The sequence below is a fragment of the Typopeltis vanoorti genome, chromosome 4, assembly GCF_054136105.1.
Source record: "Typopeltis vanoorti isolate ZY-2024b chromosome 4, IOZ_Tvanoo_1.0, whole genome shotgun sequence".
Lineage (NCBI taxonomy): Eukaryota > Metazoa > Arthropoda > Arachnida > Uropygi > Thelyphonidae > Typopeltis > Typopeltis vanoorti.
In genome coordinates, this window is record NC_143552.1 from 26368852 (window position 1) to 26385791 (window position 16940).

A 16940-nucleotide genomic window follows, 5' to 3' on the forward strand; every position below is an offset into this window, starting at 1 on the left:
TAGTTTGGACGCCGAGTTCTTTGTTAATTTATCAAACTTGTTGATATGTCGGCTTCGTACTCGTTCAAATTCTTTTTTAGCTGCCGAACACGAGACGTCATGTAGGATCGACCAAAGTTCGTGATTCAGCGTAAGTGAAAGCTCATTTTCTAGCGTTGATATAGCTCTGTTTATGTCGGCTAGGGAACCGCGTGTAGCGGTAATTTGTTCCCGAAGTAATGCCTGGCTAGCGCGGTTGTAAATACGGAGAGCTTTCTGTGAGATGAAGCGGTGTTTAAATTTAACACAGTTAGGGATGACATGATTATCCCAGCAGCGTTTTAGGAATGCCAGACGGTTAAGTTGTCTGGCTAATTTCAGCCTCAGTTTGCCGTAATGGCGGGCCTTGCGTGCGAAGAGATCTCCGTGGATGATCATTATTAATGGCAACAAACTGAAAGGCTCCACATTGAATACCACTTTTACTCGAGTGCATTAAAAGAATTGGCTGAAATGAAATATCCTCTACAGCATAACAAAACACAAGGTTTTACATCAATCTGGTCTTCCCTAATCAATCACAACACGCTAGTATCTACCAACAGTATACAGCAACCCATGAACTAGCAGCCAGCATAACAGTGAATCATCCAGTTGGAGAATATAGAAGTCAGGGACGACCAAGAAAAAGATGGAATGAGACCGGAGCAGGCTACTGGACCTAAACCCCAGAGCATGCTTTCCATGATTTAAACATTTTCAAATATTCTTCATTAGAAATGTTAACCATTATTATTTTGCTTGTAGTTTTTTTTTTTTAATTCATGCTATTTCCTGATGAAATGAAACAAAGTTTTTTCACAAAACTAGTCAAATTAAAACATAATTTCTCTTTGACTTCTTTGTGAGTGATTTAATACCAGAAAATGGTGATTCTAATATGTCCTTTCTCCACAGAAGCCTACACAATGAGAAGAGTACAAAGTTTTGGCAAGACCATCTCTATAGAAGTGAATTATGGGCCATAAAAGTTGCAGAAGAAAAATAATAGGAACCAGAGAAATGACATTCCTACAACGAACAGCAGGCTATATTCTCTCTGACAAAACAATATACACTGACATATGTAAAGAAGTAAAATTTAACTCAGTATTGGAGACAAAAATATACAAATACCAAAAGAAGTGGATTTGAACATACTGAAAGAATGGACAGGTCAAGACTACCCCCCCCCCCCAAAAAAAAAAAAAAAAAAAAAAAAAAAAAACCTCTTTATCACCTAGTTGGAAAAAATATAGGTCAGGGATGACCATGAAAAAAATGGAATGACACCAGAACAGGCTACTGGGCCTAAACCCCTGAAAGAATGATGATGATGACATGACATTTGATTTTTGAGATCTAACTGACAGTTCCTTCAGCTAAAGAAGACGGTATGCATTTTTGGCCTACACAGTTTCAGAACACTACTTATCTGTTTTCCTTTCTCTTCATTTTTCCTTAAGCATTTCCACTAGTATGAAATGCCCTTGTCAAGTGTTCAGTACTAATTCTATTTTCTCTGCTATTTTGTGGGGACAAGACACCTTGTCCCCACAAAAGTCACTTCATAATTTCTTTTTTCTTCTTCTTCTTATGGCTCTGCAGTCCAAATTGCAGAGCCTTGCTCAGTTTGTTGCCTCCAAATCCTATTAGTTTATTGGACACAATAGTGTGATGTTACTATCTTGAGTAATGGTGTCTATCCATCTTATTCTAGATTTTCCTTTTGGTCTTTTACCAATAATTTTACTATTGATTATCTTCATAAGAATACTGTCATTTTTCATACGAAAACCATGTCCTGCCCACTGCAACTTTTTGAACTTGATTACACTGGATACTGTGGGTTCTTTATAAAATTGATATAATTCATGGTTTTATCTGATTTTCCAGAGACCATTATCATTCACTGTTCCAAATATTTTTCTAAGGATTTTATTTCAAAAGCTGAAATCAAATTCTCCACTCTTGTTGTAAAAATCCAGATTTCACATCTATAGGTAACAACTGGACGAATTATCGATTTATGTATTTTTACTTTTGTCTTCCAATGAATATTATTTGAACTGAATACACATGAGAGAGAGAGAGAGAGAGAGAATAGCTTGATTACTTCTCTTTATTCATTTCTGCACTTCCACCATTTCATTTGATTGGCTAATGATCATTACTCCTAAATGTTTAAATTGTTCCACTTTTTCGAATCCAAGGTTCCCAATTTTTGCACTTATATCAGTTGACTGGTATTAATCATTATTTTGTTTTTTCGTTGATTAATTTTTAGTCCTGTCTCTTGTGCTGATTTTACTAATTTCAAATACGTTTCTTATGCTTTCTCTTTGTTTCCTTACGTGATGTTAATGTCATCTGCATATGCTACAGTCTGCACTGAATTGTTTATTAATTTTTTTTCTGTTCTCCATATAATGGTAGATTTTTTTAATATATATATATGTGTGTGTGAGTGCGTGCATTTACTTTTTTCTTTTTGTCACTCTCTTGTGTATTTCCTTTCTTAGCATTTTGTTCTGTTCTTATCTTTTTTTTTTCTTAGATTATACTTCACTCCTCATGATCTATTCATTTGTTTCCGCCTCCCCCTGCTGCATGGGGGAAAAAATGCTTATGTACTTTTTGATAATGTTAATTATTATGGATTTCAATAACTACTATTTTTTTTAAAGTGATTATGGAATTTTAACATGATTTTAACCTGATATCTAACAATTTCTAACCCATGACATATCTCTTAAAAACAGACAGCCAGTGGCAAGATCTGCGCATGGTGCTGCTGTTTATGATGGAAAGTTGTGGATATTTGCAGGATATGATGGAAATGCTAGACTTAATGATATGTGGACAATATCTTTGTTAGGAGACTGTAAAGTGTGGGAGGAGGTAAATAATCTCTTGTTTTATTTAGTTATTACCACTAGAAATGAGCTTTTACTATGTTTCTACTAAAGAGCATTGTCATTGAGCTGTTACTAGTTTGCATTAACTTACTTTTTGTTTCATTAAGTTCTTCTGTTCAGGGATGCCATCACCCACTAAGCAACTAGGGCAATGCCTAGGAGTGGCAAAATTGTATCTCATCCATAAAAACACTATTTTTTGGTTTTAATTTAACATATGTTCTTGAATTTAGAGGCAGCAAAATACTGCTTGCATAGGGGACAACATTTACCTTAACAACAGTCTTGCCTTTGTTGTATAGTTAATGAGGGACACTGCATCCTTCAATTGGAAATGACTTGAGTTCCATATTCTTATGATGACTAGAAGAATATTTATATGGACCTTTTCAAATTGAAGGTGATTTAGCCCATCTCATGATGAGGTAGCAGAGTTTTTTCTTTTGGAAACTCAAGTTTTAATTCCAGATACAGGCAAACTGGAGGCCAGAGGACACATGCAGTTAACAGACAAAAATACTATTTGTGGCGGTACTCCATCTACTGTCACTAATAGTATTTTTGTCTGTAATACTAGATGGAGAATTCATCATCATCAAATTCCTGCCATGTACCCTCAAGGGGTGTATAGGATATGACAGTACTACATGAAAAAATTACATCATTACTAACTTCCTATCTACAATTTTCCTCCAAATCAGTCTGTTACTTGTCAAGACTCCAACATTATCAGATCTTATATTTCTATCGTCTAAGGCACTTTGTACCGTATCAACCCACCTATATCTTGGTCTTCCTCTAGGTCATTTTGCTGCCAACCTGGCAGAGAACACTTGTTTTGCTAATCTTTCCTCTCCCATTCTATTTAAGTGACCATACCACCCGAGATTAGCTCTGCTAACGCATTCCTGGATGCTGACAATGTCAAGTTCTTTCCTAATATCCTCATTTTTAATATGATATTGCCATTGATGCCATCTGTTCACGCCTCTAATCTTTCTCAGGACTCTCATATTGGCGGTCTCTAGTCTTTGGTCAAGTGTTTTACTTCTGACCCAGCTCTCAGATCCATAAGTTAAAACTGGTTTGAACAGTGTCTTGTATACAGCTAATTTAGTGTTCCGACTAATTTCTTTCTTACTCCATATGAATTTATTCAGTTGACTTCCCACCATACCAGCTTTGCTGATTCTGTTGTCTATTTCTATATTTAATTTACCATCTTCAGTAAAAATCGTGCCTAAGTAGCTGAAATGTTTTACTTGTTCCACAGGTTCTCCATTCACAACACAGTTGACATTTTCAATGATTCTGCCTATTTTCATTGTCTTTGTCTTTTTATTGCTGACCTTCATACCATATCTATTACAACAGCTATTCAATTTAGTCAGAGAATCTTGCAGACTTGTAGCGGATTTATTTAGAAGTATAACATCATCCGCATAAAGCAAAGAGCTGACATTAACATCTCCAATTTTGATATCAGATTTAATACCACATTCCTTCATAATGTGATCCATATAGATAATGAATAACAGAGGGGATAATGTACATCCATGTCTCACACCAGATTTAACATTAAACCATCTTCCTGTACTTCCTTCAATTCTAACTGCTGACTTACAACTTAAATAAAGACTAAGTATTGCTTGATATAATGCCTCATTGACACCATATAACTGCAGCGTATTGAATAGCTTCTCTCTTGGCACCTTGTCATATGCCTTTTCCAAATCGACAAAACTTAAATACAGATCTTTGTTGTATTCCCATGCTTTCTCGACTATTTGTCGTAAAGTGAAGATCTGATCCTGACAGCCTCTATTTGGCCTGAATCCAGCTTGTTCTTCACCAAGCTTTTCTTCCACAATTCTTCTCAACCGTTTCTCAAGTATACTTGCTTAGATCTTGCCAGGAACACTCAGTAGGGAAATACCTCTGTAATTCTCACATTCAGTTTTATTTCCCTTTTTATATATATATATGTACTATGAGAGCTCTACTCCAATCATCGGGAATTCGTCCCTCTGTCCAGGCTTTATGAACTATGCAGTGCAGCCATTGTAAGACTTTTATACCACCATACTTCAGCATTTCTGGTCGAATATCATCTACTCCTACTGCCTTTCCACATTTCAAGCCTTTGATGGCTTTTTCTACTTCAAGTATGGATATGTATTCCTGACTGCATGCCTGGTCAGTGTTTTTTATCACTGTGCTGTCATCACTGCTTGTTTCATTTAGCAGTTTTTCAAAGTAATTACTCCATACTTCAAGGATATCTTTTTCTCCTGTTTTCATGTCACCTTTATCATCTCTAACTCCTTTTACAGCACCCTTTCCTCCATTCCTAAGCTTCTTCAACAACCTCCAGAATATTTTGCCACCTTCTTGATATTTATTTTCTATATTCTTGCCAAAGTCCTCCCATGACTTTTGTTTATCTAGTTTTACACACTGTTTAGCTTTCTTACATTTGTCTCTGTATTCTGTAAGAGTAAAAGCTGACTTATTTGCCAGGAACTTTTGATATGCTTTCTTCTTTTCCTTCACTGCCTCTTTAACTTTCTGTGTCCACCAGGGAGTTCTGATTTTTTTATCCTTGCACACAACCTCACCACATGCCTCTCTGGCAGAATCAATCAATGTTTTCTTCAGAGTTTGCCACTGAATCTCCAAGGTTTGATTTCTGTTCTCAAAGTGTTTCATTTTCTTTTCAATAATCTTTCTGTATTTTAGTCTACAGTTTACATCTGAGAGCTGCTCAACTTTTATTCGCTTTAAAGCTTTTTTACATGTTATTCTTTTCAATATGAAATTCAATTTTATCCTGCTCAAGACTAAATAGTGATCACTTCCAATTTCAAATCCTCTGTACACTCTGGTGTCCTGCACCAGGGAGAAAACATCACTATCAACAATAACATAGTCAATTAGACTTTTCTTATTCCTAGCCTCTTCTCTCCATGTGAATTTGTGCACATTTTTATGTTGGAACATGGTGTTAGTAATAACCAGTGCATGTCCTGAGCAGAAATCCAACAGATATTTGCCATTATTATTAGCTTTGCTCTTTTCTCCAAATTTTCCCAAAATATTTTTGTATGTCTCACAATCATTTCCTACTCTGCTATTTTGATCCCCAACAAGGACAAACTTTTCCATTTTCATTTTTTCAGTTGCTTTTTCTAAAGCCTCAAAAAATTCCTCCACTTCACTTCTACCTTAGTAGAACCTTCTGTGGGACCATAGGCACAAATAAGTCTCATTGTCCAGTTCCCCATTCTCATATTTGCCGACATTACTCTACTTGAGACTGACTGCCATTCAAGAAGATTAGCCTCGTATTTTGTGTTGAATACTATGGCTACTCCTTCTTTTCCTTGATTGTCATTGCCTGAATATAACATTTTGTATTTATTGCTCAGAAAGATCTCACCAGTTTTGGTCTTTTTTTGTTTCAGTCACCCCTATTATGTCGATCTGGTACTTATCTAATTCCTCAGTTCTGATTTTTTTATCCTTGCACACAACCTCACCACATGCCTCTCTGGCAGAATCAATCAATGTTTTCTTCAGAGTTTGCCACTGAATCTCCAAGGTTTGATTCCTGTTCTCAAAGTGTTTCATTTTGACTGTGGTGATGTTGAGTTGGTTTGTTTTCAGATTTGTTGCAGTAGCTGACTTTTCGCTGTTCGCCCTGGTTCCCTGGCGAAAACAACGGGGGCCTTGTTTAACCGGGCGACGCCCCAGCCGGCATGAAATTTTGTCATGTTGTACCATCATTTTTTATTTTGGTTTAACCAATAAGAATACAATTTGGTCGGCTAAATCCCAAATTGCCAGCCCATCCTCGTCCGTTCAGTATCCAAGTAGATACCCAACAAGGTGCACGACGAGAAGGTGAGGATTGGACATTAGGTCAGAAGCCCTGGTCAGTTCTCCGCATTCCTTTAAAGGCTATGTGGAGGTCTCCTCTCAGTTATACAGCTTTGACCCTTAAGCACCCCAGATGGAGAATTAAGTAGTCGAATGTGCAGTATAGTGTGCTCTTCCATGATGACTCCTTGGAATCTCTCGTGTTATAATGACACCAGAGATTTCAAAGCAAAGATTCCTTGGCAGTAAATAGTAGTATCTTAGCTGTAGCAAGATTGCTTCAGTTAGACAACTACTACCATTAATTAATAATGAAATATGGTGAATATTATTAGTGGCAGCAGTATATTCTAGAAATATTGGTATATTTCTGGTGAATAGAATTTTATTCAAAATTATGGTTTTGTAATCATTATGTCCAAATCTGTTTAAGATATGAATGAAGGTGATTTTAAAGTTTTCTACTTGGCATTTCATAATTACAGGATTATCTTTCGAAATAGTGACTACGGAATTTTTGTATTTAAGTAAAGCTAGGATTTCAGGGCATAATCATTACTCATATTTTCATAATAAATCTAGGTGATAAACTGTCATTTAAGGGATATATAATATATCTTATTTTTATTTATATGTTAATTTTTTTTCATGATGAAAATTTTTTCATTATTCATCATGCTGATTTATAAATGTGTTACTCAACATTTTAATTGCTGCATATCCTTAAGCACATGTATACACTATAATAGATCATATCAGTTGCTGAAACATAGCTGTGTTAATATTCTATGTGATATCATGATGGTATATCCACAGGTGTAAATAAATTAATATTTTACTGTGGATATACTGTGATATCTCATGGAAAATAACCGCAGAAGCTTGCATATATAGCTGTGGGAAATTTATGGTATTCTAAAATTTTCTAACCATTATAACTAGCTTGACATATGGCACAGAGAGAGCAAGGAAGAATGAAGAAAATACATATCAAATAGTAAAAAAGAATATTGTCTAGTTTCAAAAAAAAAAGTTTATAAATTCAAAATTTAGTTTTGGATAGATTAGATATAATGCTAAAAAACTATAACACAGCATTATATAAGAGTTACTGAGGCATCCTGGTTTGTGGATTAATATCATTCGGAATTGAATAATCAGTTGAACAGTAGGAACTAGTATGGTAATTAGAAGGTTGAAACAATAACAGACACGAATCTTTTGGGTTGGAAGGACAAGTTGAAGTCCTGATGTAGGCAGCCAAATCCTAGAAATACTAAGGCCATTATTCCTATTTAGGTAGGAAAATTAAATAATGTTTGTCTCTTTGAGTTTCAATTTTATATCAAATCAGAAACATCAGTAGTTGTATATCTTTTCATTGATTTTGTAACTTGTTTCAATGGCATGGTCAGAAAAACTTAAATTACCAGATATGATTGTCTCATATGATTTGGATGATTGCTTTTTTCTCGTTAAAACTATAAAATTTCACCCACCTAAGTAATACTGCAGGTACATGGTATTTTGCAGCCACTTGGGAGAGCTTGAATCATGTGCCAGTCTTGTTAGTTTGAAAGTGCATTTTACATATAAGGATAGCTGTGCCTTTTTGATTTTTCTAAATTAATTAATGTCAGAAATTTTTGCAGTTGGTTATATTATAAATTAAAGATACCAAGAAATTATATACTTGGTTTAATCCTTTATCCAAGCATATGCAAACAAGTTTGTGCCTGAACAGGATTGGGCAACTCCTATATAGAAGCTTATGACTTCACTTCCTTAGTATTCCATAATCTTCTTCTTCTTCTGCAGCTTTTCCCACTTAAGTGGGGTCACTGTTGATAATGAGTCTCCTCCACATCCTCCTGTCTTGGGCTGTCACCACATCCAAGTTCTTCATCCTCAAGTCCTCTTCTACCAGCTCCCTCCATCTCTTCTTTGGCTGCCCATGCTTCCTCCTTTCTTGCACATCCATCTGCATGACCCTTCTTCCCACATATTCGTCCTCCTTCCTCATCACATGACCAAACCATCTCAACCTTGCCTCCTGTATCTTCGCTCCTAAGTTCGTAACTTTCACTGTTCCCCTCACATAGTCATTTCTCAGATGATCCTTTCTGGTCACATCGCACACCCACCTAAGCATTCTCATCTCTGCTACTTCCATCCTGCTGATGTTATTTTTCCTCGGGGCCACAGTTTCCATAGCATACGTGATAGCTGGCCTCACTACTGTCCTATAGACTTTGCCTTTCAGATTGATCGGCGCCCTCATATCGCATAACACTCCAGCCATCTCCCTCCAGTTCCTCCAACCCGCTTGTATCCTGCATCCCACTTCCTTCTCAGCCCCTCCATCTTCTTCCACTGTTGAACCTAAATATCTAAAGTCCCTTACCTTCCTGATGACATTTCCTTCCAGCTCCAGATGTCTCCTGGCCGCCGCCCACTGTGCAACACATATACTCTGTGTTACTTCTGCTCAATCTCATACCTCTCTCTCTTCCAGTACTTTTCTCCATCCTTCCAGTTTAGTTCCCACTTCTTCTCTTGAATCTGCATACAACATTGTCCAAGGTACATCTTCTCTCACCTCCTCCGTCACCACCTCCATCACAATATTAAACAGAAACGGACTTAATGCTGACCCTCGATGCAAGCCAACTGTCACTGGAAAACTTTCTGTCTGTCTCAGACAGGTCCAAACTCTTGTCTTCACATTTCTGTACATCTCCTGCACCAACCTGACATATTTCTCCGGTACCTTCTTCTCCCTTAGGCACCTCCAGACTTCTTGCCTTGGCACTCTATCGTATGCTTTCTCCAGATCAATAAATGCCAGATGTAGCTCCGTTGTTTCTCTCGAAACTTTTGCATCATCTGCCGTAACGAAAGATAGCATCTGTTGTTGATCTACCAGGCATGAAGCCAAATTGCTCCTTTGCTCCGATCTCCACCTCCTTCCTCAGTATTCCATCAAGAACCCTTTCTAGGATTTTCATTGTGTGGGACATCAACTTTATTCCTCTGTAATTCTTACAGTCTTGTGCATCCCCTTTACCCTTGTAGATGGGAACAAGAGTACTCTCCCTCCATTCCTCGGGTATATTTTCCTTTTGGCAAACTTTCATGAACAGGTCCCACAGCAGGTCAATTTCCTCTTCCCCCAGTGCCTTCCATGCCTCCACTGGAATTCTGTCGGGGCCCACCGATTTTCCATTCCTCATCCTCTTCATGGCCTCCGTCACTTCCGCTCTACTGATGTTCTGCACCATCCCCTCAGAAGGCTGCCCATCTTCTCTGTGAGTCCTTGCATTTTCCTCATTCAAAAGTCCCTCAAAGTATATTCTCCATCGGTTTCTAATGTCTACATCCCTCCATAATACTCTTCCTTCAGCATCTTTGACCTACCTCACATGTAAGATGTCCTATGCTGCTTTATTTATTATTCCATAAACATAGTATTCCATAATGCAAAGCACATATCCTTACAGGTATGTATAATACTATGCATTATGGGAAGGGTCACTACCCAGACCGGTTTCGACTTTTATTAAGATCTCATCAGTGGAAGCCAGACCAGAGGTGACACCAAGGTTGAAGTAAAGCAAAAGTCATATATTCATATACAAGTTGCCAAAAGGTGCCAGACCTTATTATTAAAATACTCTGGATTAGAGATAGTTGTTGGAAGCTTTTCCACTTGGTTATACTATAAATTAAAGATACCAAGAAATTATATACTTGGTTTAATCCTTTATCCAAGTGTAAGCAAAGAAGTTTGCGCCTGAACTTTTTTCAGACTGGGGCAACTCGCATATAGAAGCTTATGACTTCACTTGCCTTAGTATCCCATAATGCAAAGCACATATCCTTATGGGTATGTATAATGCTATGCATTATGGAAAGGGCCACTACCTAGACTTTCGACCTTTATTGAGGTCTCATCAGTGGGAGCCAGAGGTGATACCAAGGTTGAAGTAAAGCAGAAGTCATATGTCTTGGTAGTGACTCTTCCCATAATATATAGTTATACATTCCTATAAGGATATGTGCTTTGCATTATGGGATACTAAGGCAAGTGAAGTGAAGTCATAAGCTTCTCTATACGAGTATAGAGAGAAGCTTATGACTATTGAAAATAGTTCAGGTGCAAACTTGTTTGCTTACACTTGGATAAAGGATTAAACCAAGTATATAATTTCTTGGTATCTTTAATTTATAATTAATGTCAGTAATTTTTGGACTGCCATTTTGTTGTCTTCATTATTTTTTAAAAATACTACTTATTTGTGTGGAGTTTGGAATTGTCTTGTCATTAGAGAGCCAGTCTTTCATTCTTGACCTAGTTGGTGATAATCCATGTGGGAGCTCTGATTGAGAAGGGATATATGTGGAATTATAAAGCAAGTGATTATAATAAATTGATCAAGTAGCTTGAAGCTGTGCATTGGCATCAGAAACTGCATGGGAGAGGAATCAGTGGAGAATGGGAAGTATTCAGAGGATGTTTGATAAAAGTGATGTCTGATTACATCTCTTAGGATAATGAACTACATGAGAGTTAAATTAATGAATAGTAATTTAAAGGAAAAGCTGCATTAAAAAAAAAAAAGAGTAAAATTGTGGATCTGATATTTAGAAAAGAGTGATAACCAGTCTCTGAGGAAGACACTGTTTGATAAAAGCAGTGTCTGATTACATCTCTTAGGATAATGAACTACATGAGAGTTAAATTAACCACCTCACAGGCCATTATGGATCAAATATGCATCCTCATATGCTTCGTATCCATCATATATTTCAATGTAATATCAATGGTATTTAAATTTTAATATGCACTTCGCATCCATGATAAACTTGACGTCTATAGATGTCTTGGCCGGTAGTGTGGTTAATGAATAGTAATTTAAAGGAAAAGCTGCATTAAAAAAAAAAAAAAGAGTAAAATTGTGGATCTGATGTTTGGAAAAGAGTGATAATCAGACTCTGAGGAAGAACAGAAAGCAAGACAGAATGGTGACAGCCATAGTAAAGGAAGTTGAAATGATTTTGAAAAGAAGTTAGCAAAACAGGCTAAAGGATAATTTGATTTGCTTTTATTGCTGTATAGCAAGTAAAATGAAGAAATCATGGAAGAATATCATTCATGAATGTAGATTGCAGGAAAGTGATAGCATTAGAATTATTATTATTATTAGACAGGTATCTTCATGGAGTCGGAAGACTCATTGCAAGACTCATTATTCACACAATACCAATCATACATCTTCTTTAACTCGTTCACTGACAAAGCACTTACAACCACCTCCAGCAACCCTGATGACAATCCAAATATCTGTTCTTATGTGGTCACTTCAGTAAGAGGTTCATTCAGGAGAGACCAATTAACTCTTTGGATGTCAAAGGGAAGGTGCGGAAAAAATAAAAAATAAATAAATAGAGGTAGAAGAGGTAAAGCTATTACAAGAACTTGATTTGAATACAATAGTTAGATTAGTTGGGATTTCAGCATAGTGCTGAAGGAATGTGCAAGAGTTAACTCTGTCCCTGACCTGGTTGTTTGAGTCTCAACACAAGTATGATTTCTAATAAGTGGAAAGAGAGCAAGATAATTCCAATACATTAGAGCTAGGGCAGATACAACAAATGATAGACCAATTCAGTATCTCTGATTGGTTTATAATTTACTTCCATTGTGATCATCAAGATTTTGAAGGACGTGTAGAATTTGCATCTACAGTTGGTTAGACAGCAACTGGGATTCTCCAAAGAAGAGAGTATTAGCTTGAAAAAAAAAGTTAGGTCATTCTTTAGCAATCTGCACATGTTCTATCACTATAATGGAGTGATTGCAGAGATGGATAAGGAAAATGGATATACTGTGATGCTCCTGATTCCTGCCAAGGCATTTGACACATGGACGGTTGTTATACTGACTCAAATAGATGGTTATGCAAAATAAATTTATAATGTGGATAGAAGAGTATGACTAACTGGCAAGTATTAGAAAGTGATGTGTGGAGGCAAGTGGCAATGCCAGGGTTCTGTAATCAGCCTTTCTTATTTGACATATATATATATATATATATATATGTATGTATATATGTAGAAAAGCAAAGGAAATGGAGTAAAACCAGGTTTAAAATAGCTTGGTATCTTTAACACACACACACACACCCACACACACACACACACACACACATATATGTTAAAGATACCAAGCTATTTTAAACCTGGTTTTACTTTCTAGATATATATATACATATACACACACACACAGTCATCCCTCGACTTACGTCCATTCGAAGATACGTCCATGATCCCATAAGGAAATAAATAACATTTTCGACTATACTTTTGAACAAGACACAAGCAAGCTTAAAGTAAAATGGTTTCTCTTTAGCAACAATGCATCATGCGCATTGGCAACAATGCATTCAGCGGCAATCTCCCTCGGCAATCTGCACATGTCTTCTACAGTTCCTCTGTTAATTTTGTGTTTGAGAAATAGGTTATTTGTGTAATTATCGTTAAATATTTCCCAATATTTTATGCAACATGGCCCCTACACACCCAATCAAAAAAACCTAGTGAAGAATCAGAAAAAGAGGCGAGCAATTGATCTTGAAACAAAGTTGCAAGTTATAAAGCAACACAAAGCTGGTAAGCCGTCAGTGTGATCGCACATCACTTCAGATGGTCTCATCTAAAGTGATAACCCTTTTGAAAAATAAGGATAAAATTGTAGAGGCTGTGAAAGGATCTGCTTCTATTAAATCGACGATAGTGACAAAGCAAAGAAAAGGTCCTGTCGGTGATATGGAGAAACTACTTGTGTCATGGATAGAGGACCTGAATCAAAAGCGCATACCCCTTAGCACTCTGACCATAATCGCTAAGGCACTAAATCTCTTCAACATGTTGAAGGAGAAAGCGGGACCCAATTAAGACTACGAATTCAATGCATCTTCCGGTTGGTTCATGAGATTTAAGCAATGTTATGCGCTGCATAATGTGAAAATGTATGGTGAATCTGCAAGTGCTGATGAGAAGGCTGCCAAGCTGTTTGTGGAGAAATTGAATAAAATTATTGCAGAGGAAAATTATTTGCCACAGGAAATATTTAATTTAGATGAGACCACCTTAAGTCAGAAAAAATGCCCGAGCAAACATTCATCCACAAAAAGCTAAAATCTATGCCTGGTTTCAAAGCTTTTAAAGACTGTATTACTATTCTGTTAGGGAATAATAAACTGAAAGAATTTGTGATATGGCACACTGAGAATTCATAAGCCTTCAAAAACATTAGGAAGCATACTTCATTGTTCATTGTTAACCATGCTACCGGCGAAGATGTCTATAGACGTCAAGGTTATCATGAATGCGAAGTGCATATTAAAATTGTAATACCATTGATATTACATTGAAATATATGATGGATACGAAGCGTATGAGGATGCGTATTTGATCCATAATGGTCGGCAAGATGGTTAATTGACTTATGCGAGTGAAATGGAAAACTGTTGTGTGCAAGAAAATGTAGAATTAAAAATTTTAATTCTATATAATGCTCGTCATCCGTCTTATATCTGAGATCTTCACCAAGTTCAAGGTCATCCAAACACTACTTCATTGATCCAACCGATGGATCAGGGGGTTCTTGCAGTGTTTAAGGCTTATTATCTACAGAGAACTTTTTCACAAGCCATTTCTGCCACTGAAGAATTCTGGAAAGCATTCAATATTTATCATGCTATTAAAAATATTGCTGTGGCTTGGGACGAAATGATCTCTCACTGTATAAGTGGCATATGGAAAAAGACATTAAAAAGGTTTGAGCATGATTTTGGAAGTTTTGAAAAAATCAAGAACTTTGTAAATTGAGTGAAGAAATAGTGGGATCTGAATCTCAAAGTGAATGATGACAACATAGTTCAACTCATAGAAAGTGCTCTTGAAGAGTTGACCAAAAAAAAATTGGTTGAACTAGAGGAACAACGTGTTACAGAAGAGGAAAAACAAGAAAATCAAGAGAGAAAAGAGAAACAAACGTAGTTAAACAATTTACAGTGAAGGGTCTTGCAGAAATGTTCTCTGCAGTTAGCGATATTCTCAAAATGGCTGAAGACATGGAACCCAATGTTGAATGATACTTATTAGTAGAAAAGAAAGTACATGATGCGTTTGCTTGCTGTAAACAAATTTATGATGAAAAGAAGAAGAGGAATAAGCAAAGCACATTGGACATTTTCATCAAAAAAACAAAACACAACAAAGATTACATCAGAAGAGCCACAATCACTTTGTCCTTCACATAGGGAAGGTAATGAAGATGTGATTGTGGAGGAAGATTTGGGTGATTATTTTCCTGTTTCATAGTGGCAGTAATGCATAGTACAGTTTTATAAGGCTTAAAAATTAAAATGATAGTATATTTATTACGCTTAACTCCCTAACCACTATAACTCTGTTGATTTAATGTATCAACTCACATCTGACCGACTTACGTCCTGCTGGATGGAACGAAACGCGGAACTAAGTCAAGGGATGACTGTGTGTATATATTGCCGTACATATTTACTCGGTAGATAATGTTATGAAAAAATTAGTTTGAATGACTATAATACCGAGAATAAAAAAAAAAAAAAAAAAGAGTTTAATACTGAGATATTACTAGTTTTGTTGAACAAAATTCAACTTCTTCAGGTATCAAAGACAAAGAATTATGTGAAATAATAGAGACATAACAAAATTACATTAACAGAACTAATAGAAAGACCAAAGTACAGTTTAAAACAGGAATGCATGCTGGAATTCCAATTAAAGTTGACTACATGCGGGAGTTGTCATGAGAGCGCCAGTATTGGACAGTGGCAATGTGTGCCTCAGAAAAATTGTAGCTAAGGCTGTTGTTTATATGGGATGAATCAAGGGATATTTCTTTAAATTCGACTATCTTCCTTTCGAGCTCATCTAACACCTATGAATATTAGAAGTTTGCGGCCAGTCTGCTAGGTGTTGAAGGCCTTCATCCAAGTTAATAGAGAAGAGAATGTGGCTTGAGAGAGAGCGCGCTGGTCCTGGTCCTATTGTAGGATATGTCTCTTCTGTGTTCCTCAATACGTAAAAGGATAGATTTAGCCATCTGACCATAATATGGTTTGCCACATTCAGACAAAATCTTGTAGACTCCTGGATATAGGAGAGGGAGATGTTTTATTTTAGGGCTGCTTATTCTACGTGTGTTTCTTTTAATTAGGTCTACTTAGCATTGATCGAAGTTTTGGAAACATAGTGAAACAAGTTCTAATGTTGAATTTCCTAAGAATTTTCGCCAGTTTTGCGGAAAGAGAGAGCTGATGTATGGTAAAGATATGAATGCTCTTGGAGAAGAAGAATCTTCAATAGTAGGAGAACGACGGTGAGAGATAAATTTATCAATTTTCTTAAGAGAGAAACCATTGTTGACAAAAGTCCTTTTTAGTAAATTAAGCTCATTTTCAATCTCTGTTTCATCTCTTAGTAAAGATCTGGCGCGATGTGCCAGGGTTGAAATAATTCCAAATTTCTGCGGAGGGTAGTGATGGGAAGAAGCATGAAGGTATCTGTCTGTGTGTGTTGGTTTCTAAAAATAGAGATTTTGATGTTATCAGTGCATCTTGTAAGTTTTAAGTCCAAAAAGGAAAGACAGTTGTTGGATTCCAGTTCGTAGGTGAAATTGATATTCTCATGAAACTTGTTGAGATGGTCTAGAAAAATATTGAAGTTATTTAAACCGTGTTCCCAAATGAGGAATACATCATCTATATAATGGTACCAGATTTTGGGTTTCAGTGTAGAGGAATTAATCACCTTTTCTTCAAAGTCTCTAAGGAATATATAAGCAAGAATCGTAGAGAGTGGACTGCCCATAGCCAGTGCAAAGTTTTGTTTGTAAATCTTATTTTCGAATTTGAAGTATCCTGAATTTACACAGTGAGAGAGTAAAGAAAAATATTTCTTGGATAGTTTGTTCTTGAGAAGATGGAGGACTTATTGAGTAGGTACATTCGTGAAGAGAGAAACTATATCAAAACTTGCCATTAAATCTGATTTGTTAAGTTTCACGTATTTGAT

General features: G+C 36.4%; 1 protein-coding gene across 3 annotated transcripts in view; it reads left to right on the forward strand.

Annotated features, from left to right (window-relative positions):
* The window catches only part of Lztr1 (Leucine zipper like transcription regulator 1), a 510326-nt gene that overhangs the window by 127834 nt on the left and 365552 nt on the right, over positions 1 to 16940 (forward strand). For all 3 annotated transcript variants that reach the window (XR_016548176.1, XM_090391043.1, XM_090391044.1), the window contains exon 7: positions 2781 to 2919. Coding sequence is in view for 2 of the 3 variants with exons in the window: in XM_090391043.1 (XP_090247169.1) it covers positions 2781 to 2919 (139 nt within the window). In the remaining variant the exon portion in view is untranslated. The remainder of the gene's footprint in view (positions 1 to 2780; positions 2920 to 16940) is intronic.